Source organism: Numenius arquata, chromosome 6, assembly GCF_964106895.1.
Source record: "Numenius arquata chromosome 6, bNumArq3.hap1.1, whole genome shotgun sequence".
NCBI classification, from domain to species: Eukaryota; Metazoa; Chordata; class Aves; order Charadriiformes; family Scolopacidae; genus Numenius; species Numenius arquata.
This window is the reverse complement of record NC_133581.1, coordinates 13,169,335-13,195,492: the sequence shown is the minus strand read 5'-3', so window position 1 is coordinate 13,195,492 and position 26,158 is coordinate 13,169,335. Positions and strand designations below refer to the sequence as shown.

General features: G+C 37.5%; 1 protein-coding gene across 1 annotated transcript in view; it reads left to right on the top strand.

Annotated features, from left to right (window-relative positions):
* PPP6R3 (protein phosphatase 6 regulatory subunit 3) overlaps positions 1 to 18,794 on the top strand; it is a 38,630-nt gene extending 19,836 nt beyond the window's left edge. The window contains exons 14-24 of the mRNA XM_074149473.1: positions 247 to 333; positions 3,637 to 3,734; positions 5,786 to 5,840; positions 6,558 to 6,688; positions 7,913 to 8,031; positions 9,462 to 9,615; positions 10,922 to 11,028; positions 11,936 to 12,086; positions 14,644 to 14,661; positions 14,979 to 15,101; positions 18,743 to 18,794. Of these exons, the coding sequence (XP_074005574.1) occupies positions 247 to 333; positions 3,637 to 3,734; positions 5,786 to 5,840; positions 6,558 to 6,688; positions 7,913 to 8,031; positions 9,462 to 9,615; positions 10,922 to 11,028; positions 11,936 to 12,086; positions 14,644 to 14,661; positions 14,979 to 15,101; positions 18,743 to 18,794 (1,095 nt within the window). The remainder of the gene's footprint in view (positions 1 to 246; positions 334 to 3,636; positions 3,735 to 5,785; positions 5,841 to 6,557; positions 6,689 to 7,912; positions 8,032 to 9,461; positions 9,616 to 10,921; positions 11,029 to 11,935; positions 12,087 to 14,643; positions 14,662 to 14,978; positions 15,102 to 18,742) is intronic.
* Positions 18,795 to 26,158: the final 7,364 nt, after the last annotated feature.

Sequence of the window (26,158 nt, the reverse complement as noted above, 5' to 3'; positions counted from 1 at the left end):
GCTTTTTTGTTAAATAGTCATTCTGAAGTAGTCAAAAGCTTTGGCTTTTTTGAGTACCTCATACTCATGTGTGTGTTAATGCTATTGAAATATTTCAGGGACTTTTTTGTGGTGTAGCAGTTGGGAAAACTTAAAAAAAAAAAACCAAACTCTGTTTTGATACGAAACTGAAGATTTTGCCAGATAGTGTGGGTATACTTGAGTGGCTGTCATATACTAAGCAAATGACTAAATTTCTTTGTGTAGGTTACTACCTGCCACATTCATTCTTCCAGTGATGATGAAATTGATTTTAAAGAAACTGGCTTCTCACAGGATTCTTCTTTGCAGCAGGTGAGTTGAATTCTTTTAACAGCACAAATTCTTCTTTCTGTGAAAATAAATAAGAAATTTTTAAAAAGCAGTGGAACTTGCATTTATCTCACAAGCAAATAAAAATCTTGAAAGTTTAAAATAAAACTTAGACACGTGTGCATGCACACAGCTGTGTTTTCTCAAACCCAGAGGTATGGTTTTTAACACAAGTCACGATTTCTTGGTGTGCCTTCCAGCTTTTAGTCTTTGATCATACAGTGTATGCAAATCTCTACTCATTATGCCTAAGAACACGTTATATGCCAGCTGTCTGGCGAAGTAGAATACAGTAAGAACTAAAGTTCGCATAAAAACTGTATGTAGAAGTTTGAAATGGTGGCTTCTAATTGTATTTTCTGGAAAGTGTGAATTACTATGAAACCAAATACAGATTTCTGTTTGGGTTTGCTAATTTTTTTTTTTATATAATATTGACCATTATTTTGATGAGGAAACAGGGAGGACTGGCTATTTGTTATTACATGCTTTTAGTTTTTGACAAAATGTCGAACTCTAGCTGTCACAATGATACAAATGGAAGAGCTAAGTATGCTCCTGTGACTGATTGTATCTAGTAGCTCTAATGTTTTTAACTTTATATAGACCCTTGATACCTGGCAAAGGTACATAGCCAAATTTCCCTGAACCAAGTTTCCAATGAACTTGATAACTTTATTTTTTAGATTCAGTACATGCTTTTAACAACTCATTTGTGAGTGTTTCGGTATCGTTTGGTTTAATGAAAAAGAAAATTAAGAATGCATAGGGAATTTTCAGATCAGCCAGGCTGAAACCTTTTAGTCAAGGCTGTGTCCACCTTGAAGTTTTAATGCTTTCATAGCTGTCTATGACAGCAGTTCTGTAATCAATACTGTCCTATCTGCAATATGCATCTCTCAGTTCTTTCACTGGTGGTAAAAGTGGCAGACATGCAGCACAAGACTGCTGATAGATCCCTTACATGGAACATACTGCTTTTCTGGGTTGTTCACCAAAATGTTTTGGCTCACAATAGCAGCTATGTAGTAACTGCCTAGTCTAAGACTGGCTTCGGTAATTTATGTATTTTCTATAGTTTTTATAATAAGTAATTGCTTATTGAGTTTGAATTGTGGGTGGTGGGTCAAGTTTTAAGAATCTGATGTGTTTTTATCTGATTCAGTGATTTAGATGCACGTAGGATGCACCTGAATACAAACTTGCTAATTTGGGTGCTATCTGTAGCAGCTCTAGTGAGAAAGTAAGATCTTCAAATGTCTCTGCACTTTTCATGTATCCACTTAGTGATGTAGTGACATAATGTGCCTAGGCAATCCCAGCAGTTCCAGGTAGTTAATCTGCACAAATTCATTGATGAAGGTGTCTCTGGCTTCAGCTAGAATACCCTGTTCTAGACCAATAGTTAAAGGAGGAAACGGAAAGTATAGTTCCAAAATTCAAGTGGGCACATTAGGAATTGAACAAGGGAGGAAAATACTAAGGAACCTACTCATCTCTGGTTTATTTTTGTCAAATTTAACTTCTGCCTGCGTAGAATTTCATTTGTTGTGACTTCTCACATCCATATCTAGTTCAATATTGTTTTCTTCTAATGAATATCCTTTATTCTAAGAAGGGGAAGCCGCCTTCTCCCCCCCCTTTTTCTCAGAAACACTTTTTATGTAAGTTTCTGGATAACACTTCAAAACTGACGTTAGTGAAAAAGTGTTCCATTACCTAATTCTGGGTTGTAAGGTTTCTCATGCCAGCAGTATTTAATGTGCTGTCTTGCTGTGGTGCTGGAAACTTTTACTCCAGGATGGCTTTATTGTTCTGTTCTCCACCAGCTTAGTACCACATTTTGTCTTTTAAGTATCCTGAAAATATATTAGAGAATGGAATAGAACTGTCTAGGGTCTGAGATACACTAGCCATTTATAACTGCAATTTAACATACTTTTTAGACAATTTTGATGTAGTGATAAGATGTTCTTAATGGTTGTACCTTCTGTAAAACAGAAAAAGTCTGCTTAATTTCTTTGGGCTTTTTCTTCCTGTGGAGGTAATTCACTAATGTCTTTCAGTGACATGCACTTTTTAATATCCATAATAGTGAAAATAATTTACAGGAAAGGAGAGCTCAGTAACCAGAGTAAAGCAGAGTAGTTACTTTATAGGGAAGACAGTCAGTAATGGATTGTCTACCCATGTAATGTTGATATACTAATTACGTTAGTAGCAAATCCTGAAGTTTTTCAGAACTAACTATCAGATTTTAAAATTTAGGAATGAAATGTAACAGAGTTCTTGCTATGGCCTGACTTAGCATAGTGACCCTGAGCATTTTTCAGACCCAGTCCTGGTACTGTCTTGCTGAATACCTCATCCTTCTGTATCTCCTTTCTTTTTCCTCCAGTTTTCATAATGCCTTAATGCAAACTTGCTTTTTTTTTTACCTTTCTATTGCTTTCTTTCCATATTCACTTTGTTCAGCTTTACCACCTTTTTCAAAAGTTTTGTCTGTATACTGTGTCTCTTTGGCTGCCTGGGCAGGAAACCAAGAGAGTTGATGTGACAACAGTAATTCCTAGAGTTTATACATGGAAATAACACTATTAAAAATCCCTAGAGATTGTGTGATAATTTAACTATAGTCCTGGGAAATAAGGGACAAAACTATTGTTAAATATAGGAGAAAATGCTCAGATGTGTATATACCCATCTGCTCACAGTTGACGCTGGCATCTTTAATTTTTTAAAAAAAAAAAGCACAGTGGAGTCAGTGACACTGCATTGAGATGTAAAATGTTCAATAGTTTCCTCCTCCTAGATGTTGAATAGATGCTGCTGGTGTATGTGCCTGAGACTGGTATTTCTAGTGATGACTACATGATAAATACGCAATTGTGCTTTAGTATCTATATATAATGTACTTTTCTGGTTCTTGCCATTCATAGCTTCATGCTGTTCTGAACAAAGAGAGCTTTTTCTTTTATCTAATACATGGTGTTGTTTCACTGTTTCTTTGGGGTGCATTTGAAAAGGTGCTGATTAGCACGTGGTTGAACTAGAGATCTCACTTTCTTATTGAGAGCTGCTATTAGACTGGCTTTTGAGTCAGTAAATGTAAGTAGGTATGTACTTAGTGTTACCATTTAAAATTCAATGGTAAAGGACAGGAAAAGGATTTGTCTTAATGGTTACATTAGAGAGACTTTTATTACTTTGGAGCAAAGTGGGCAAGTAGGATTTAGAGTATTATTAGAATCATTATATCACTGTCGTTGGTCCTGGGGTTGCCAGGCCTTTTCTGATTATCAGATGCAACAAATGACGTCCAATTTTATTGACCAGTTTGGCTTCAACGATGAGAAGTTTGCTGATCAAGATGACATCGGCAAGTGAGTATAACATTATACTGGCTTTGATTATAGTCTCGGGAGTTTCCTTTCTTATTGTGTATTTGGTTGTGGTTTTGCTGATGATAAATACAAGCCTTTACAGATGTGAGGCAGTTGCCAGTCAGTCCTGTCTTTCTGTATTATCTGTGTGCATTGATAGAAGCCTCCTTGAACAGGTTATAGGAGAGCAACAGCGTATCTTCCATTTCTATTGTCCTGGTTGTGCCAACATGAGAGCACAGTGCTTGTGAATAAATAACTAACTCTGCTTTTGAAAGCTACGTCTGTCCAATGACTTGGTGTTGTTGGGGGCACTTTCACTTCCTCTGTGCCTCAAAGTGATTTTTTTTTTTTTTTTGGTTCACTGCTGAATTTGTGTACCAGACCACATGAATAACATTACTTTTAAGTTTTCCTGGAAGAGATGATAGGAACAGCACATCTATGAGTGTAGGAGACAGTAAGGAAGGGCATTGTAAATAGACCTGTGTTGTCAAGGTAGTTAAGACTCATTTCTACAAATAGGGTAAGTGATGAGGAAATGAGAACAGTCTTGGTCAGGTGAAAAAACCAACCAAACAAAAAAAACCCAACTGAAACAAAAACTGGTTTCTTTCTTCAGTTCTAAGTAAACTGATACCATGATGGGAAAGGAAAAGAATGAGGATTCTTGCTGAAAATAGACTTGTTCTTGATTTTTTGGTAAGAATTCATGGCTTAGGATGCAAGTACATGCAGATAAGAGCAAAAAGCATTACTTGAAGATGGTTTCTAGAAGGGTAAAATATGATAAAATATCTGAGTGCACTTCTGTAAAACATGTTTAGTAAGTGATGGTTGACTGAAGCATGTGCCATCTAAGAAGCATTGCTGCCTTTTTACACCACGTAATCTGCTGAGATTATAGATTAAGATATGATAGGAGAGGAAGCAATTTAGGATACTCTTAAGTAGAAGCAAGTGGATTTTGGCCAGTATAGGAGTTGGAATGCCTTTAAGATCATGACTTTTTGGTAGTGTATGGTCTTGGTGGAAGGAAGATGACTGCATTTGTGAGCAAATCTCTTCAGATTTGTGATAGATATACCGATGATATAAGTTGAATTAAGATGTAGATAAAGTTATGCCTTTTTTTGTGCAAGAATCAGTTACAGTTTAGATTACCTGCTTACTGTTGTACAGTAATTCAGATGGTAACTTAAAACTTAAACTTAAAACTTATGTTTCTTTAGACCACTTTTTTCCTTACATTGTAATGCAGTGAGGATTAGAGAAAGAGTAGGACTTGCTCTGCTGAATGCATTGTTATATGTGGCTAGAGGAAAAAAAAGACTCTCTTTTGAGTCTGGTAGTATTTCCCATCTTTTCCTTCTCTGTTTCTTTTTGCTTCCCCTAGAGATTTAGTTTGAGTAATGCTATTTTTAGTCTGACATATTTGTAATTACTTAGTCAAACTGCTCAGTAGCTCAGTATCTGAAGATATGTAAAGCCTAATAAAAATTTAGTGTTTGGTTTGGAAAAAAACTTCAGTAATCTGTTAAAAAAATAGAGATTATTTTTTTTCTTTAGGAAACAGAAGTTGATACTACATCTTTCACTTTCTCTATTCTTGTTGAGAAGGTCCTTCTATGAAGTGGTGAAATCAGCTAGAAGGTGTAAGAAATGTGAACTCGGATCTTGGCAGGATTTTGAGCTGTATAATGTTAGTCCATAGTCAGATTAGGTATTCTTTAGGCCTACTTTTTTTCCAGCACATAACAGTACAGCATTTGAGATTTGCATATATCATTTCAGTTATGCTGGTTTAGGCTTGTTGCATCTTCACAACTAACTATAGGGTAGAGATGACATTGTTTTGTATTTTTGTTTAAAATGTTTCACAGAAAAATCACATGAATGCCAAGCCTTGTCAATGTGGAATTTGACTTTTATGTTGGAAGCTTTGTCTTACATTTGTAGATTATTGGAAAATAAGAAACCTAGGAGAAATGAAATGTCTTCATGTCAGAATACAACATCTTGTTTTATTGCATATGTCTGCTTTTTTGTAGTGTTTCTTTTGATAGAGTCTCAGACATCAACTTTACCCTCAATACGAATGAAAGTGTAAGTATATGTTCCTGTACTGTCAGAAAAATTACTGTCTTTTAAACTTTGGTGCAACCTTAAAGTTTTGGTAGTGGTGGTTATATTTACTCCTTTGATGTGTAGTCTTTGGAAAATACTACCCTACCTTGTTCCTGTATCATGAGATTTTTCTAATTGGAAGACAATGTTCTTTGTGATCCGTATTAAAAAGAACTGCTGCTAATTTGTATGGCCAGGTTCAAGAACAGGCTTGGATCCTATTTGTGCATATCGCACACTTGTGTTTTATGGGTAGAAGCTATTTCAGTCATCCAATGAAACTGTGGTGACAGAGAAGTAAGGACAGGGACTTTAACCCTACATATTATTTGTGAGTTGAGCTGAAATGAACCCCGTTATAGAAAATAAAGCTGGAGTTCTTGGTGGTTAGTTATCTGAAAAGCTCTTCAATGTCACTCCTGCACGCCGTTCCTAAACAGGATGGAAACTCCTAGCTGTTCTTCGATGGTCCACTCGACTTGTTAGTAGCTGAGTAAAACAAGCACCACTGAATATTTTCTTGACAAGCTTTTAAGTTGTTAAGACATTCTGTTTTTCTGCTGTTCTTGGAGAAATGTTTTTTCTCCCTACTACTTTAAGATTCTCTTCAGAATAGTCATACACTTACAAAGTGTTTGCTAATGTAAGTAGAATGGTTAGTCATAAATACAGATTTTATACTTTTGCTTTATTTAGGGCAATATAGCCTTGTTTGAGGCATGCTGTAAGGAGCGGATACAGCAGTTTGATGATGGTGGCTCTGATGAAGAAGACATTTGGGAAGAAAAACATATTGCATTTACACCAGAGTCCCAGAGGCGTTCTAGGTAAGAAATGTGTTTTTCATCCAACAAGCAGTATAGTGAGCCCTTGATACTGAACATGTCTTTTGGTTCACACTGACTTAGCACAGGCTGTCCAGCATAACTAGGTATTTCTTTTCTGTGGAGAAATGAGTAGGGGGATGGCTCTAGTGTCTGTCTTGTAGCTGTAATTTGCAGAAGATGGCAACAACTGCCCTGCCTACTCAGCTCTTCCTGCACTTCAGCTTTTGTGGCTTCTCTTTTTTTTTTTTTTCCTTGCTGTTTATTCTTTCCCTCTGCTTTTAAACCTGCTCAGCTCTTCCTGTCTTGTAGAAGGCAGTCTAGTTCCACACCTCTGTAGACCTTGCTGTCTTCTCTACAGTACCAGTGGGGTTATGGACAAAGCTGCATAGGAAGCTGCATTGAGAGGAAGGAGTACCTGGTCCCCAAAACTCTCAGAGCTGTGTAGCCTGTCTTGATATCTACTGAATTTTGTCCCAGAGTAGTCCTGGCTTTTCTGACCTTCTTGTGGCTTCAATCACAAACGTGATCTCTTCTTCCATTGCAACATTTGAAATGCGTGTTGCTAGTACCTTCTGTACAAAACCGATTGTTTTGTTTGATGGTGTTGTGGTTACTTAATGTGATGTGTTTCAGTGACATCTTTACCTTCTCACCTTACCTTGCTTTTTGTGTTAGTTGTGCTCACCAGGAAGAGGGAGATGCCTGTAGGGTTTAAAGCATGTCTATATGTAAAGAGGATGGGATGGAGTACAATTGGGGAAACTTTAAAGTAGATTTGTTAAATCTGTTGTTATATTTTAAAATAGATCAAGTTACATCTTGTTAGACTGGTGTCAGAGTTTTGTATTTCAGCACTCCTGTATAGTGTGAAGAGACCAAATAGACTAACAATCTCTCTACATGGATCTGATTACTTACTTTCCTTTTCCTGTCCCTTTTGCATGGCAGTAGTAAAACCAATTTTTGTCTTCTACTTGCAAGGCGGGGTGGGGGAGGGCGAGAGAGGGAGAGAGCCTCTTCACACAATCAAGTGAAAAACCTTAAACCTTGTTTTTTTGAGAGAGAAATGAGGGGAATGCTAACAGCTAACAATTATGCCTCCAGTTAATTTATCAGAAATGATAGCTATTCTAATTCTCTTTAGCCTCAAACTCTCCAGTATTTCATTGTGCCAAGGGGCTGGTACTAAACCTAGAATGTAAACTATCTCTTTGTATTTTTAAGTTCGGGCAGTACGGACAGTGAAGAAAGTACAGACTCTGAAGAAGAGGATGGAACAAAACAAGACTTGTTTGAATCACACACCAATACAGAGGACAAAATGGAAGTAGACTTAAGTGAACGTACGTAGCTTTTCTCCCAGCTACTTTGAGTTACAGGAAAGTGTTAGATCTAGCAGTCTTACTTTGTAGGAGTTTTCCTTATCTACCACATATTCCAACTATCTTAGTAAAGTAGTCTTTCCCACTCTAAAGACTGCTTGCAACAAAGCATGCAAATGTAGGGAAGTTTGAGTTCCTTAGGTGTCTTGAGTCAAGTTATGTAGTCTCTCTAAAATTGATGTTTCTAGTGTCTTCAAGAGGAAGAAATGGAGGAGGAATCAGACAGGGAAGGGTGAAATGTAATCAGTTACACATCTTGAATGCCTGTAAAACTAATGGGTTGTTAGTATCCAAACCTGAAATATATCTGTTTTTACTGGAAGCCTTTCAGACCAACTTTTCATCTAACAATGCTCTTCTAAAAAACTTCCTACGAAGTGAATTTGCATTAGTCTGGTTTCATGTGTGAATGGAAGATGCACATCATTAGAATCTTATGGGGAAACTTAACTGATGTAATTGGTTTAAGTATGTTCACGTTCCAGTCGCGGTAGACTAAACTGGCTTTAATTAAAATGGTGATATCTGTAGGTAAAAGCCCTGTGTTTATCTAGACTGTAAGGAATTAAATTAAAATAGAAGGAAAAGTTAAGGGTTTTCTTTTCTTTTGTCAGATTGGTGTCGTTGGCATCTGTGTGTCAAACAAGTTTTGATCCATGTGGGTCTCCTCCCATATCTGCCTGGGTTGGAATTTCTAATTGCTAGTCAGAGCTTCCTTTTCAGCCTGTTTTTTTGTATGTAAGTGTTAATGAAAAACATGTTTCCCTTGGGTAGGCGAAGTATTTTGAATTGACCTATCCTAAATTAGATGCTGTTAAGTCACAGTTGCTCTGAAATTTAAAATACCAATAAATATTTTAAGCTGTAAAAAGCCTCAAACTTTTCTGAAACTTGGCAGTGGTGTTAGTGCATGAGAAATTTAGAGACTGCCCATACCTAAGTTGACATGCTCATTTTCTGTGTTCAGGAAAATGTGCATAGGGAACTGAAAAAAGGGATGAAAACTTTTTTTTCCATTATAGAAATTAGTTTTGAAATAACCAATGTTGGTGTTAGTTTAAAGAATAAAGTGGGATTATACTTGTGATCTAGTATGGCTTATTGGTTTTGTTCTTCAGATAAGCTGTATTGATTTCTAGCAGAATACTCTGAGTTACTGTTTTTAAAAATTCTGTCTTACTAGCAGAATTTCCCTTCTAGAGAATGTGGTCATTGTTTGGTTTGTTTTTTTTTACAGTATATAGAGGATTCTTCTGCATGCGCTTTAAAGTCTAGTTAAGGATTTTGCTGATTTCTTTTTAATGTACATATAGAGAATGAGTGTTAGGCATATGTGCACTCATGTTCTTTATTTAAATTTGTTCCTAATGAATCTGTTGATGGTTTTTCAGCACCAAACTGGTCAGCTAACTTTGATGTACCCATGGAGACTGCACATGGTGCCAATTTGGATTCTGTTGGGTCTGATGTGTGGAGTACAGAAGAACCTATGCCAGCAAAAGAAACTGGCTGGGCTTCCTTTTCAGAGTTCACATCCTCTTTGAGGTAAGAGTGTTAGTAATTCAGCAGGTTCTTCATTACTAAATGTAATGGCAGCTGCCATTTGGTTTCCTTGGGATGTTGATCTCTACAAGCCTGTGTTGGTAGTGTTCTGGTGGAATACCAAGTGTGTAGTGTCTGAAGCACCCCATGTGTTATAACAGTATGTCTTTGTATGATCTAACTCACAGCAGGCTTTTGTAGGATGGGTGGATCCTATTGTGTCATTGCTTTTGAGGGTTTTTAAAGAATATGAAGGGTTGGACATGGAACTGTTGAATGTGAAGGTCATAAAATGTCTATGATGGTTCTGGTTTATGGATGTTGTAAAACAGATGGTTTTCTGGTTCTTTTTTTGTTGGGTTTTGGTTTTTTGGTTTTTTAAAACTTGCATGGCTATGCAGCTGTGACACCTAGTTTAAGCAGCTCTGTACTATTTTGAGAATGCCTGAGATACACTTTCCTTTCTTGCCTTGAACTCTACTTAAAAAAATAACTGAAGTCCTCTGTGTAAGTACCTAATATAGATATAAATTTTAAGTTGCCAAATGCTAGCAGTCAAGAACTGATCCCTTCTCCAATCAGAAGACTCTTCCTTTTGTACATCTGGCTCTCAATTGTCTGTCTGGGCATTAAACAGCTCTGATATAAAATTTTTATTTTTGTCATACTTCTAATCATATTTTTTACATAAAACATTACAGTGTTTATGCTTGAGGCAGGTAAGTTGATAACAGAATTACAGATTTAGAAAATGAAGACTTGGAGTTGCTAGAAAAGACGTTATTCTCTTAATGGTGAGAAGTGTTTCAAGTGGCCAAATCTTGATTTTTGAGTGTTCCTTCAGAATGCAAAACGTGTAGCTATACTGTATATACAATTCAGTAGTCTGTAGTGGATAATGAGGACCATGTGGGTAGTCTCAGCAGAGAACCATCTTTCAAGTTGCAAAGAGTGCATTTAGAAAGTCAGTTAAAAATGTTGGAAATACTGCAAGGAGCCAGTGATACTTGTTTGCCTTATTTACCAGGAACATGTCCACTACTACTTGTAATCAAACCAAATAAAACATGTGAAAATAAAACCACCACAAAATAGATACTCGGTCAGCTCAGTTCTGGTAGATTTTTGCATTACTAAATTTCTATTTATCATGTCTTCCCAAGACCCCTACAGACAAGCTTGCTGTCATTCGGTTTCAGTAGAGTTCTAGGCCTACAAGCTTTGATATAAGACTAAAAATACTATTTTAAGAACACTCCATTCTGCTATTCAGAAATGTTTCTAAAGGTTTTTTACTTTATATTTGAAGCTCAAAAGATTCCTTAAGAAGTAATTCTCCTGTGGAAATGGAAACAAACGCAGACCCGGTTGATCCCTTGAGTGCAAATGTACCTGCTCTTGCAACGCAGCTAGAGAGTAAGTACTCAGCATTCAGAAATGCAAACAGATTGATTTTAAGAGTTGTACCTGAGAAAGATCTCCCTGAACTTTAAAATTTAGGTTTCCAGAGACCTCTCATCTGCTTCTGCTGCTGTTCTGCCAGATAATGAAAATGATTTGTCAGAGAAATCCTAAACTATTTAAAATAGTTTCCTATTTAAAACAGGAGCTAGTGTTACTGTTGCCTGTAAAGGCCTGCTCATCATGAGCAAAAAAGGATTACAAAAAAGCTAAGTGTGTTCTGTTAGAGAATCTTCATCTGTTAGCACTTAGTTTGCTGAGCTGATGCCCGAGAAGAGTGGTAGTCTCATCCTATGTGACTGTAGGCCAGTGCGCTCCATGTGTTCAAATTTCTCCTTCCTGCTCATTTCTTTCCAAGTTATCTTCACTATGCATGCACAAATTTTCTTCTACATGTATGAACTGGTTAAAGGCCAAACATGTGCTAACTAGGTTTTTGTATATATTATTAACAGACAGAACAAGAAGTGCAGATGAGAAGTCCAGGGAGAATGACTTCCCAAAGGCTTGTCTGTACTTGGAAATGTACCGTCAAATTTCTACTCTCTGAGCTTGTGTAAAGAATTTGACTATACATCACCATAGTCCTACTAAAGTCTTGTTCAGACAAACCTGTTGCAGTAACCATTGTCAATCTAAATCACTAAGTGGCTTGCAAAATAAAACTAAGCCATCTGTAAGATGTACTTATGCTCTATGTATGTGTATCGTGAGGGTTACAGAAAGGTGATTTTCTCTATAAGGAAGAGTTCGAGAAGTATACAAAACTGCAAAAATATCCTTCTGGTCATATTGGCTCGTATGCCTGTTCATGAAATGGAAACATAACCAGCCATGTACTAAACTACTTCTGTATATCTAGCTCCAGGAAGTGTTGCTATGGAGGCCAGTTCAGATGGAGAGGATGATGTAGAAAATACAGACAAGGTAACTGAAACAGTAATGAACGGCAGCATGAAGGAGACACTGAGCCTTACTGTAGATGCTAAAACTGAAACAGCTGTTTTCAAAAGGTGAGAATATCTATTTATTATCCTTCCCACCCTTGTAAAATAAGAACTGATGATGGAATGCTATATGTCATCAAAAAGAGTTCTTTGCAAATGATAATTCCTGAGGCTTTAACTACAAATCTTCTTCAAAAGTAATTGTTTTAAAATTTTACTTCCAGTTAGTTGCTATAAAATAACTTTCCTTAATAATCTCCACTGATATTAAAGCTTGATAGTGGAAGACTGACTCAACTTTTGATCCTGATGCACGTTATTGTGCATTTTTTATGTACCATTATTCTTTTAAGATACAGTTAATTGCATGTCAAAGCTAAACTTTTTAAATTTTTAATAGAACTTTTAGATTTGGATTGAAATTCCATCCCTCTCATCCAGGAGGATGGAGGACAGAAGTTGAAGGCCAGCTGGTCACTACTCTTGAGAGTAATTTATCAGACATTTGGGGTGATAACTGTTGGTGGTATGGATGATTGTCAAATCTGTTCTGGACTACAGGTGCCACATAGAATTCTAGAATAACCAGAAGAACAAACTCCTTAATTTTGGTATCTTCTGATACAAAGTTTTTGATCCAGGAATAACTGTCTTAGGATTATATTCCCTATTACATATATCAACAGTGTGATCCTTTTATGGGAATAAAACACCTTTCTGTTTCATCTACTTGATCTTGTCTACTAAGATCTTGTGATCTTAGATTTAATGATCAAGTGTTTTTTATTTAATATTAAATCTCTATGTAGGGAAACAGAGGCTACAGACTTTCTGACATGCAAAAATAATTTTGCCTTCATTAATTGAAGCTGGTATGTTGCCCGTGCCCCTCCCCCTTCCCCAATCTTGACAAATATGAACATATTACTAGAATTTTGGCATGCAACCCTCTTCTCATTCTTTTAGAATAACTTCATAGTATCTGTCCCTATTCTAGTTTTAAATATTGACAAGAAATTTTCTATACGTCTTGGAAGTTGCTTAAAAAAATCCCAGTCCATTTCAGCAGAAAAAGCTTCCCTTGAAAGTGTTCCCTTGAACACTTTCAGGGATGGGGCATCCACGACTTCCACGGGCAACCTGTTCCAGTGTCTCATCACCCTCACAGTAAAGAATTTCTTCCTAATATCTAATCTAAATCTACCCTCTTTCAGTTTAAAGCCATTACCCTCATCCTATTGCTACATTCCCTGATAAAGAGTCCCTCCCCATGTTTCCTGTAGGCCTCCTTTAGGTATTGGAAGGTTGCTATAAGGTCTCCCCAAAGCCTTTTCTCCAGGCTGAACAACCCCAGTTCTCTCAGCCTGTCCTCATAGGAGAGGTGTTCCAGCCCTCTCATCTTTGTGGCCCTCCTCTGGACTCGCTCCAACAGGTCTTACATGGGGGGGCCCAGAGCTGGATGCAGTACTCCAGATGGGGCCTCACAAGAACGGAGTAGAGGGGGAGAATTGCCTCCCTCAACCTGCTGGCCACACTTCTTTTGATGCAGTCCAGGATGCGGTTGGCTTTCTGGCCTGCAAGTGCACATTGCTGGCTCATGTTGAGGTTCTCACCCACCAGCACCCCCAAGTTCTTCGCTTCAGGGCTGCTCTCAGTCCATTCTCTGCTCATCCTGTATTTGTGCATGGGACTGCCCCCGACTCATGTGCAGGACCTTGCACTTGACATGCATAGCAGTTAATTTGTGAAAAGCAGCAAAGGACAAAAATGTGGTTTCTGAACTTAAGGATGAGAAGGGAAGAATGACAGCAGAGACTCACCTTTTTAAAAAACCAAAAAAATAATTAGGAGTCCAGTTCTGATGGGGATGATGACAAGTATTTTATTTTGAACAAATAGTGAGTATCAAGGCAAATGAGATGGGGAGATCAGATGGGGAAAAGTGGGTCTTGATGAGAGATTACAATGCAAAAGAATATTTTTACAGCCTCTGTAGGTGTAAGGAGGCAGGGGAGGAAAGAGAAGGATTCATTGAAATTTAAAGGATCCGTTAAAAGGCAAACTCTAAGAATAGGAAGAATAATCAGCGGATGAGAGTGGCTTTAAAATGTTCCTGACTTCTTGCATAAATAGATTTGTTGCCACAGAGGTACAAGATTGATGTTTGTGTCTACTTCAGAGCTACCTTATAGCTGTTTCTTGCAGGTATATGGTCAAATTTGTGTTTTAGTGCACTTGTAATGATGTGACTGAGGTGGCAGAGGGTGGAATAGAGAGGCAGGAAAGCTTTAATTTAGAGGCAAAACACAAGTATTTGATAGCTAATGACTTGAGGCTGCCTAGTTACATGGTAATGGTTTATATAGTATGAGTATATTGGTTTTTCTGTTTGATTTTGTCTCTGAGAGGAAGATCATTAAATAGATTCAGCTACAGTCTTTGTACTGCATAACCCATACACTGTATTTCATTGTGGAGTTATCTGGGGGCTTAATAAAGATGGTGATGAGTTAATGATTCTGCTGATGTTTCACGGACAGGCTTTATTTATGCCAGTTTCTGAGGGAATCTTGAATTTCTTTTATACTTTCTTCCTTCCATTTTTGCATACTTTTGGCTTCAGAGTGTTGAAATCCTATCGGTATGTATAGTAAAGGATCATGACTGTGATTGTTACCACTTCAGGCATTTCACACATTCCTTATTTCTTTTCTGATCTCATTTGTAATCACTGTATTTCCTGCCCTTTTATCCAGTCAAGTTCTAATGAATGTAAACACTGGTGCATTATTAGGTGTTTGTAAAGTCTAGAGCCATGTGCTTGATCTTCATGTTGCAGTTGTAACTTAAAATCCATTTGCATGTAAAATATGGACCCATCTCCCAGTTTTCTCCTGTTGCCTGAAATTACCCTGTAAGTAAAATTAAAAATTAAATAACTTTTCTTTTTTTTTTAAGTGAGGAAGGAAAATTGTCTACCTCGCAGGATGCTTCTTGTAAATATGTAGTAGAAGAGAACACAGAGGTTGCAGAAGAGGCTCCTTCAGCTCTGCAGCCTACTAACAGCAGTCCTGAACAGAGGTAACTGCAATCAAGGATGCTTTCAGTCCTTTAAATAGCAGTTTGCATGTTCTTCTAATAGGATTGATCTAAAAAGATTAATGAATTCCTGTTAGTTATCGGCTCTGAGTTTAGCATAATCTAAACATGTGCTTGCATCTACTTTATAAAATTCTTACAAGTTGCATTTCTTGTTGATTAAGACTCTTGAGTTGTGAAAAAATGCATTTGCCTTATACTATTTGTCTTGCAGGGTGTTGTAAATATCCCCATTCTGTTTTGTGATATGTTATCAAGTTAGAATAGTGAATGACTTAAAAAAAAATGTTAGGGGAATAAGTTTGACTTTATCCTGAAAATTTACTTAAGTTAGGTCTACCATTTTTTTTATTCCATATTCTATACTGCAGAACAGTTTGGGGGGAGTCCACTAGTGCAGTTGTATGGAAAGGAAATGGTGCCTTAAGTCATGCTTGTTTGATTTTGAATCGGTTATTATTTGCACCCAGGTATTAATCTGAATGCTTGCAGATTTGGAGAAGATTTTTCAAAGTGCATAAATAATTTGTTTCAAATAAAACTTGCCTGAAATATGGAGCAGCCTGGATTGCTCAGCATACTTATTGGAGGAAAGAAAAGAAGACATTTTTCTTTGGCAGCTTGGCTACTACTGCAGTCTTGGAGAATAGTAATTCAAGATACAATTCTGAGGGGACCACCACCAAACAGAGAAAGCTGCTCTTGCCTCTTGCATAAATTTGTTTCTCTTAAATTGTCAGGTAGTACTGCTTTCTCAAAAAAAAAAAAAAGCATTTGACAGTGTTTCTTCTGCTTCATTTCCTGTTGAAGTACTTATTTGGGGTTTTTTTTGCCTCCCAAATTACAATGGTATGGAAACGTACACAAACAACTTAAGTCTAGTATGGTTTCACCAAAATCAAATGCAAGTAGAGTGACATTAATCACCAAATGTTAGAAATGCTTAATGCAGATATTTTGCATCTGAGCTGGTTCCTAGACTTCTCTCAGAGCAGGATTCATCTTTATCATAAAAGCCTGAAACAATGAAGAGCGTAAAGTAGGTGAGAAGATTTCCATCCTTGAAGGCAGTATTGAGTTGAGACTTTGCTCTGGAACTTAAGTATTCATAAGTATTTTAAAATTGATATCTAGGAAAGACTTTACTGGTTTCCTAGCAGAATGAATGGATTGTTAAACATCAGGTACAATCCCTCTTGATTCTCAATGTAAAGGCAAAGGGTAGCATGTTGCCCTTTCTTGTTTTAGATGTAATTCAAAGGTGCCCAGAGGAACTGTGCTGTCTCAAAGAAAACCCTTGTAACAGGAAGATCTAAATGTGTAATTACTAAACTCTGAGTAATCCGTAGGATCTGCTCCTCTTCAGTGCAGGGCCTGGGGAGTCAGAGCTGAGTGTGCTGCCTTCTTTTTGGGGAGTTGAGGGGGTTCTGAATTGGGAGGGTGTTCTGAAGGGAGAGAGGATTTTGCTTAATTAGAAGTAATTCCAGGAGTCACTTCTGCCTTGTAGAAGCAGGGGTATGATTCTGAAAATCAGAGTTATAAATATGGTCACATATGTATTTTCCTGAATCTGTATTTATCTAGTTGCTTTAACAGTTTAAAAGCTGTGGTATTTCTTGACTTTCATAGGTTTTGAACTATTATTAGAGAAACATATTTCTCACACAAATCCAGTGAAAGAAGTAACCACTTTTAAGACTTTGGACACTCATATATCTTGCTTTGTAGTGAAGACAAAATTGAAATGCTTTTGTTAGCAAAGATTTAGATTATAGCTCTAGATACAACACAGAACTGTACTGCATGTTCTGATTATACTGTATGAAGACTAAGAAAGATGCAAGCATGTTTGTCAAATTCAGATTCTGTTTTTTAGACTTGTTTATGAGCTAGTATGTCTTACCTCTATGGTACTGAGTGTTACACTCAAACACTGCTACCTTTCCTGTAAACCAGAACTTTATACTCTGCATAAATTTCATAAATTTAATCAAGAAGTGGATTCTAAAAAAAAAAAAACCAACCAAAACCAACTGTGTATACTAAGTTAAAGTGGGAAACACAGAAACTGTCTTTCACAACCTCCTCTTTATGTGGAGGTAGTTTTTATCAAGACAACATTTTTAATGCTGATAAGCATAAATTGTGGGGAAGAAGTCTTTGGGTACTAGGTTTGCCTTTTGAGTAAAGAATAAAGATGTCTGTCAACCAACAGAGGGCTCCCAGAGCTAGCAGTTCGTTGGAGTGCTTTTCAGTTGCAGGAAATCTCGAGGAACCCCTTTCTTTGAATCCAGCTGGCTTCATTGAGGCTCAGTACTTTCTCTAAAGGTGGCTGTCACAGCAGATCCTCATATAAGCGCAGTATAAATGTCAAGATAAACGTAATTGTGCTTTTGGGGCTCCATGCATGTATGACTAGTGGGAGGAGTCCCCTAGGTAGGTCTTTGGCTGGTGGCCAGCAGTAGTAAATCTGCTAGGAGCCCTGTTCTGTCATGGACTCTTTCCAGTTAACAAGTGACTTACTGCTGTGTGGACTGTCAGACTTCCTGTCCATGCAAGCACTTGTTTCTTACCTTCCAGGTTTCTCTAACGAAAGTGTTTACTTTTGTCTAGTGCTGTCTGTCTTTTTTTCTAATATGTACATATTTTTTTAAAAAGTGTTTTTATAGCTTAGCAGCCAAAGACTTAGCTAGGGGACTCCTGCTGGTCATGTGCATGTAGAGCACGGACCCAAGAGTGGCTTCTCTGTGATGTACACCATCAGAGAACAGGAGTTACAGGTAACTTTTCTCATATGTAGTTCCAAGTGGTATTTATATTCTTTAAGGGAAACTTCGAATGTATTCAGTAGATTTGCACTGATTGGAAATTGAGTTTTTTGCCTTTTTTGCTTGCAATTCTTAATGTTCTCATGCACTACTGATTTGATCCTTTTGTTTGTGTTAGTCCAGAGCAATTGAGCCCACATTTACACTAAACTTCTTATGTAGAAATGTATATACTGTCATTGTTTCCACTTTTACAGGTTTGCTCCTTATTTTCCTCCTTACTTCCTGATATTTTCATGCTAATGGACTGACATTCAAAGTATTTGTGAAGTGACAGTTTATAGATTAGATTAGCAACTAAAGCAGGTTTTTTTTTTTTTTAAGATACTGTTGTTTTTCCTGTTGTGTCTTAGCAGCTCACTTTCAAATGCAACCTTAAATACTTCTGGAATCACACTTTGCCTCACAATAAGATTTGGAGAAGTGTCAGAAATGTGCTTTTTATTAGTGATTCTCTTGGGGAGATAGTGCATCTCTAGAGATCACTTAGTACCTCAGTTAATAAGGATCAAACACTCTTGAATGGTGTGCTCAGTTAATTAAAGTGCTGTGCTTAATTAGGCAATAAGGACTCCAGAAATGCTAGACTCCAGAAAATAAATGGGATGAGCATGTTATTAGCTAGCATTTCTTCTCTTCAACTACACATGCTACACATGATCTGGGGTTGTTGGTTTTGGGGTTGGATGTGTGTGGTGGGATTGTTTTGGTTTGGGGGTTTTTTTGCACCTACCCAAATTTGGTTTGGACCCTTCTTGTTTCTTGTATACTTAAATCTTTTTTTTGGCCTCTTAGGACTGATCAACACACCCATTTAGGAGAGGCATCTGTTAATGGCCCTGTATGATGTGTGATGTCTACTGCCTTGGCTGAAGAAAATGAACTGATATATCCAGGTGTTCGAGTGTTTCTTGAGGATTTCATCTAGACCCTGTTGAAGCCAGTCACTGCTGCACTAATTTCGCAAGGGATCAGGACCAGCAACATTTATATTCTAGATTTTAAGACATTGTACAGAAATTCATAAGTGTAAAAATATTGCACATTGAGAAATACCAATAATTTTTGCGTATGTTTATATTGTATTGTTCTAAATAATGGGTGGCCTGTGAAATAAGATCCTGCTACCCATGTAATGATGACAGTAGTGTTACTATAGTTAAAATGGCTGTAAGAATAGTTTTATAAAAAAGTGAATACACAAATCTAATGTATTTGAGACATAACTATTTGACTATTAGTGTGACCAAAGTATTTAGCAGTTTTCATACATTTTTCACCTTGTAAAAAGAGAAGAAAAAAAATGAATTCATGTTTCTTCTGAAACTGAAATGCCCTATAAATGTTATTTTGGTTGTTTTAGCTTACAAAAGTGATTTAAATAAGAATTTTTTTGGTGTTCAGCATTTTACAACAGGTTTTTAAATTGGTAATTGTTTTCTGTATTGTTTAAAACAGATCAAAAAATGTAAGTCTATTGGTAGAGATTTTAAGTATTTATTGCTACAACTTAGTTGACAAATTGATGTTACTGTAAAGCCATATGTTCTGTTAAGTCTTGTTTGCTTGAAACAATACCTTACAGGTGAAACACTAGAATATTTGAAGTGCACATGGCTTGTTGTGTTTAAGTGATTCACCTGCCTTTTAACCCATTCACCAAGATTTAGTTTAATACCAAGCATTATACAATGGAACATTTCAGAACAATCTGCGTATTTAAAACGCTATAATCCTTAGACAAGTCAAGTAAATGAAATGCCTGTGCTGCTAATATAATTACAGTACATGCATTTTAAAAGTATATAGTGTTTTTAATACAAATTTTGGCAGCAGAGCATGTTGATTGTTACTTTCACTGTACTGATCTGTGTGAGGCTTTCATTTGTATGTTCTAAACCAGCTTTTTCACAGCTGGTTTGTGTATATATAGTGATTATGAAAACTAATTCTGTGTAATTTATAATTTTCTATGTCAGTGTAAAATTCCAACAGCCTTCTCAAACAAACAGAAGCAATATACTGTATATTGCCACATTGTCTGGTGAAAGGGTTAAAGTACTTCACCTCCTGCACTTTTAGATGCAAATCCATTTTTGTTTCTGTAATAGTTATATTCATTTATTTTTTACGTCATTTGTTTTCCTGACCAGTATTTAAAGCCAAAAGGATACTCTAAACAATGGCCAATGTTTTATTTTAGAAGGCATCCCAAGCAACGTGCCTAAACATTACATTGCATACAGAAATAAAAAAACAAACACATATGTATAATGGCATTACCCTTATTGCTTCCTCTCTTGCATTTTCTGCAGCAAATTTCAGTGGCAGTTGTCATTGCAAACTGTGACAAACTGATCAGTTGTGTGAAAATGGTGGGGGAAAAACAAAGCAGGATTGGTGAAATTGGTAACTATGGTTGCCCTTTATACATATATATATATAAAAAAATATATTTACTTTATAAATAATGGAATCCAGTCATTTTCTAAGTTGTTTCTTCTTCAGTTTGGAATTACTTCCAGATCAGCTTGACCAAAAATGTTTTGTATATTAGCTTTAAGGTTGGCAGCTGTCCTTTTATCCCTTTCTGATCTGTTATTGAACAAGCAGTTTTGGAAACAAAACAATGCATTTCAACACATGAATTGCAATCCAAGTAGAAAATCCAAATACAAGAGAGCAGTGTGTTGGCTTACATAATTTTGATGCTTATAAGAAATAAAACCTTTTTCCTTTGCAGTGGAGCTATTTGTCCCTTGCTAACAAGTTGAATTAACAAGCTACATAGCCATGAAAAGTGAAGGAGATAATGGTAGCAAATTAGTTGAAACTGTGTTTCTGCCCTGTTGCCTGCAGTTCGTCTTCTAGTATGCCATCCTTCCTTCTGGTAATGAACTGTTGCTATCAGTCCACCGTCCAGTTCATACTAAGCTCAGAATTGAAAAAGGGGAGTGTTTTGTCTCTCTTCTCTCTGTTCCTGAGAGATAATATCAATTGAGTGGAGGTGTGAGAAGTGGTGGTGAGTGAAATTCAGCCTTCAGTGTGGTTTGCCTTCTAATTAAAGGGTGCAGTAGAGGTAAACTAGGTTGTTTTACCTGATGCTGATTCCAGTGGTATTGAGGGTTCTTCCTTACTATTGCATTTAATGTTAGTTTTAACAGCTTGTGTAGGAAATGATTTAAACCTGGGATTTAATCTAGATTTGAGGTAGTGTGAACTTGTTCTGAGGAGGCATATGATGTGTTTTTATCCACTAACTGTTACTTGTACGAGGAATCCTCAACTTAAAGGGAAAGCTTTGGACTTGTGTTTTTGGGAGGGTGTATGGTGCTGTGTGCACGTACACACACCCACACATACCTTTTGCCATCTTTTACCAATGCTTTATGCTGCTCACATAGGCTTACAAAGGTCTGAACGTACTTGAAGAGTTCTTCTGAATGTCTGTGTTACCCAGCCTATTTAATCAAATTTGACTTGCATGCAATGGATTTTATGAGTTGTCTTTATTAAAAGATACTTTTAATGCATTTGTGAGATGGACTAAAGTCTAATAGCTTTGTACAGATTTGACAGTGTATTTAGCAGCAGTTAGGATGAAATACGCTTGGTTTGAATGGCTCGTCCTGATACATGCTTTGCTACATTTCACAATGCTTTTTGAAATGGCTGGAGACTCAGTCACTTGACACTGAGGAATAGTGGTCAGTGGATATCGAAGGGCAATGGTTTTAACCTTCAGGACTTCTCTGGTAAAGGATTTTTACTCGAGCATGAGCGTGTTGCAGAAGTGGCTACACCAGCAATCTGTGCAATAGCTCGTTGCCTCTTCGGACTCTGTTACCTGGCGGAGTGGATGAATCATGCCGCCTTGACCAGTTAAACCATTATTTTTAAGTGTAAGCTTTGTACTATATTTTATAGCAAGATTATTCCATTTAAGTACAAGTGTAAGCTGTCATCTTGACTAACATTATTATTAAGCAAGCATTCCTCTTGTTCAGTGAGTTGACAGATTGTCCCTAAGATAACAGGATAGTTGAAACAATCTCATTGTATCATTGTAAGCGCAGCCCAGCATAACCACGCTCTTGGGTGAAACCTGCTGCCTTGCCTCTGTTAATCCTCCCATCTACCTCTTGAAAGCAGTGGGTTCTGTATTGCCATCTGCGTACTCCTGTGGAAACTTACTGTGACACTCATTCCTTGCGTGAAACCCACTGAGGAGTTACGAAAGACTTGTGAGGAAGATGAATCAGGTTGTTAACTATCGTTCGTTATAAAGTAATCTTCCTGTTTAAATTAGCTCTAATTTCCTTGGAGACTGTTTTGTTTTCTGATGTGTCTTGCACAAATCAGGAAGTATTTATTGTATATAACTGATGGTTGTAATAATATACTTAAACAATCAACTCTGACTTTCTTCAGTGTAGTATAAGTGCTTCAGTTTTCATTATAAAAGTGTCTGTGGTGTTTCCCAAACCAGGATGGGAAATGGAAATTAAGCAGCAGCAAGAAGCCTTTTTTTCTTTGAAGTTTTTAACTTCTGTCTTCCAGTTTCTGCGTCTTGCTTCCTAACAGGTAAGGATTTGGCATCCTTCTGCTCCATTATTGTCTGAACATGTCAGGTTACAGCATGGAGAGGAAGACTAAGGCAATAAAATTAAAATAAAAAATACTCTTAGCATAAAAATAGTCATCTTCCTGCCTGCTTTAGCTTGGACAGTTCACAAAATCATCTGGGCTTGCCCAGACCTGGCTTGGCTTTCTGGTTCAAATTGTTCCAAGCCTGTGATTTGCCCTGTGCTTAGTCTTGGATAATGTCTTGTATGTAATTACGCTTAAAGACATCACAGGGAAGTCGGTGTGTGCTTCCCACTCTTCTGCTGCAAGCTGAAGCAGTAACGAGAACTGAACTTTACATTGTGTTTTGCTAGTAATAGTCAGAATTTCTCTCTCATTAGACGAGTCTGGGCTTAGTGTTTGATGCATCTTTTTCCATTGGGGTGGGGAACTCTTCCTGCATTTTTATCTCCTATAAATCGCTAAGTACCTTGCAAAAAGAAGTAGAATTCCCTTTAGTTCATCTTTCTGGCCATAAGTACTGAAAGTCTGATTCTAGGGCCTTCTTCAGAAGGAGTGTTCTCCCTTCTCATTCTGGATTTTCTCAGTGGTGTGGGTTCTATGTTCTCTGCATCTCAAAACATGGATTCTGAGGACTGTAATTTATATTGTGATTATCTGTTGGCATACCGTCATCCAGAGTAAGAGACCCAAATCTTGCCTAGCTGTGGTTGAGGAGATTTGTCACTTGTGCTGTCTGAGATTCAACTTACACATTAATTACTGCTTCTCTCGTAGTCCCAGCTACTTGATATATTTGAGCCTTTTTGCTCACATTTATAGCTTCCCAGAAACCGAGGCAGGAACTTGTATTTGTGATTATTGAATCAACATTGTCTGCTTCAACCAAAAAAGCATTTCATCTGTAAACTCGTACTGATGCTGTTAATCTACTAACTGCTGTGCTTCTGCATGCTGCATTGAATTCTCAGTAGAGTGGTGAGATCTGGCTGCTTTGGCAGCTGTCACCAGTACTATTCTCTGTCAGAGGAACACACTGACAGGTCGACTTCAGCTTTGAATTTGGTGTTGCACAGATGTAAACCATCATAACAGCCTGTGTGAGAAAGGTAGGGTCTCTATAATCCACCTGCTCCAAGGATTTGTCTAATGCATCCTGAAAACAGTCCAAAGGAAGTAAATTCACCTGGCTGGTTACCTGCTGTTCATCAGGAGTTTCCTGGTCTCTGCTGGAGGAACAAATTGCCCATGACCTCACATTAAGTCCAGAGAACAGTGACTACAGATGGTCCATGCAGGACCTCCTGCCCCCAGCTGTCCCAGTGTCTGAGCTGAGCAGGCTGCAGAGAAAGGTCTTTGCAGATGACTTAACTCTGAAGGAAGCTTTCTTCATATGGTGAGGCATATCCAGTAGGAGTCTCCAGTTATGATGTTGAATGGAGTATCTCAGAAAAAGGCTTTCATTGTAAAACTAAGTGCAGGTTAGTGGTTATGTTAAGCTTGAATGTGCATATGAGGGTGCTTGGTGCTCTTTGAGTTATTCTTCGACATCCTTTTCTGTCATACGAGAAAGCATGAGCAAGGTTATAACTGACTGACTAACTGGTTCCTTTAGTGAGATGCATTCTTGGGCCAAGTGTCTGGAGAGGAATAAGGACAAGTAGTGTTGGGGTAGTGTGACATATTCATATGGAAACTATGTCACCCAGTTACACTGAAACATTTAATTAGGAGGAAGAAATTCTTCATTAATGTGCAAAGTCTGTCACCAAAAGGTAATAGGTAGGTGTCGTGGTTTTGACCAGATTAACCAATCAGAGCGACAGATGGCCCCTCCCCCCCCAAGGAAAAGAGAGGAGAGGGAGAGATAAAAGAGATTTATGAGTTTAGAAAAAACTAAACTACTTTAATGAAAATATTAATAAATAATGAAATAAATAATAAAAAAGAAAAAAAACAGAAAAAAAAAAAAGAAAAAAATATACAGTATATACAAAACCGTATCAAGCTCCCAGGGTGATGATCACGTCACCAGCAGGCACAGGGGAAAGTCCCAGGCTGGACTCGGTGATGGACAGGAGCTGGAGTCAGGATTGCTTGGATCGGGATCAAAGGCAGACGAACAGACAGGGTCCTCCTCAGATGTCGGCCATTGAAGGAAGAGAGATGACCCTTTGATCCCTCAGCTTTTATACTGAGCATGATGCAGATGGGATGGAATACCCTGTTGGTCAGTTTTGGGTCACCTGTCCTGTCCGCTCCTCCCTACAGGTGTGACCCTTCTACGCTTTTCCGCTTCCGACCCTCCAACGGGGCAAATAACAAATTTACCTGACCTTGGTTGTTATAGCAATAAGTATAAGCAAGGGCCTCTCTGCATACCATTCCTTGGTATTATCAGGTCTTATCACTATGAGAGCAAGCAGTTTCTGAACAATATGCCGTTAATTTCAGAGTTTAGTTAGAAGAGGCCCAGCTAAAAAGGAAAAATTACTGAACAGAAAATTAGTTCTGTTTTACCTCAAACCAGGACAGTAGGTAACAGTCAAATGGGAAGATCATCTCTTTTGCTCAAGTCAAGATACTGGCTTGAAAGAAATAAAGCAGATAAATTACCCAAGTTAACCTTTGGGGGCAGGGGAAGGGGATTCGTAATTCTTAATCTCAAGCAAGCTCTTGTTTCTCATTTTGGTTATTGCAGCAATTAAGTGAGCTAGAAAAGGAAGGCTAAATCTTCCTAGTTGGCTAACTGCCTGCAAACTCATGGACTGCTGTAAACAAGAACCTCTGAATGGCCTCATGCTCCTGGAGAATCGTTTTCAAGTAGTTCATGGCCCTGATGCCTGTGTCAATCGTGAGGGAAAGAGATGAAGTTGTGAGTTGCACTAGTAGAAAGAAGCAGGATGCACAGTAACTGAATCCTCTGAGTAAGTTAATATGAGCTCAGAATTTATACTGATGGTGTGGGCTGAGTATTATGTACTGAATTCTGACCCTTTCGAATGTGAAGATTCAGAAATTCAAGCGACTGCTGCTGCTAGACAAAAATGACAAGGTTATTCGTCTTAAGAGACTTATTCTTCTGTCTAGACTTGCTATGAGGACTGGAGGACTGCAGATTTAGTCTTCACTTGCATGTAACAATATGTCATGTTTGAAAGGGTAATTAGTAAATTTTTAGGACTATTTTTGAGACTCGTAATACCCAATCATATATATCACCAAGGTATCCCACAGGCTCTTACAAATAAGAACTGTAGAGCTTAATACAGCCTCTGGACTTTTTATTTGCTCCACCTTTGATCCAAACTAGTATGTCTGTGCTTGAATACTTTTGCCATTGACAATCTTCACTCTACGTTCTCAAACAAAAAAGCTTTTTTGACCTCATAGCAGAAAGGTTAATGGGGCAAGAATGATGTTTTTGTTTTGTTTTATGAACAGTGTATGGTTTTGATGTGCACTACAAACCTCTAAGAATGTTTCAGAAACTTAAGCATAAGCTTTTGTATTAGCTACAACTTTTCTGTTGAGAACAATGTTTACTACTAGGCTGACGTGCATTTATTAGGTCTTCAGCTTACTGAATATATGTGTAAGGATCGCTCACTGCTTTGCTGCTGC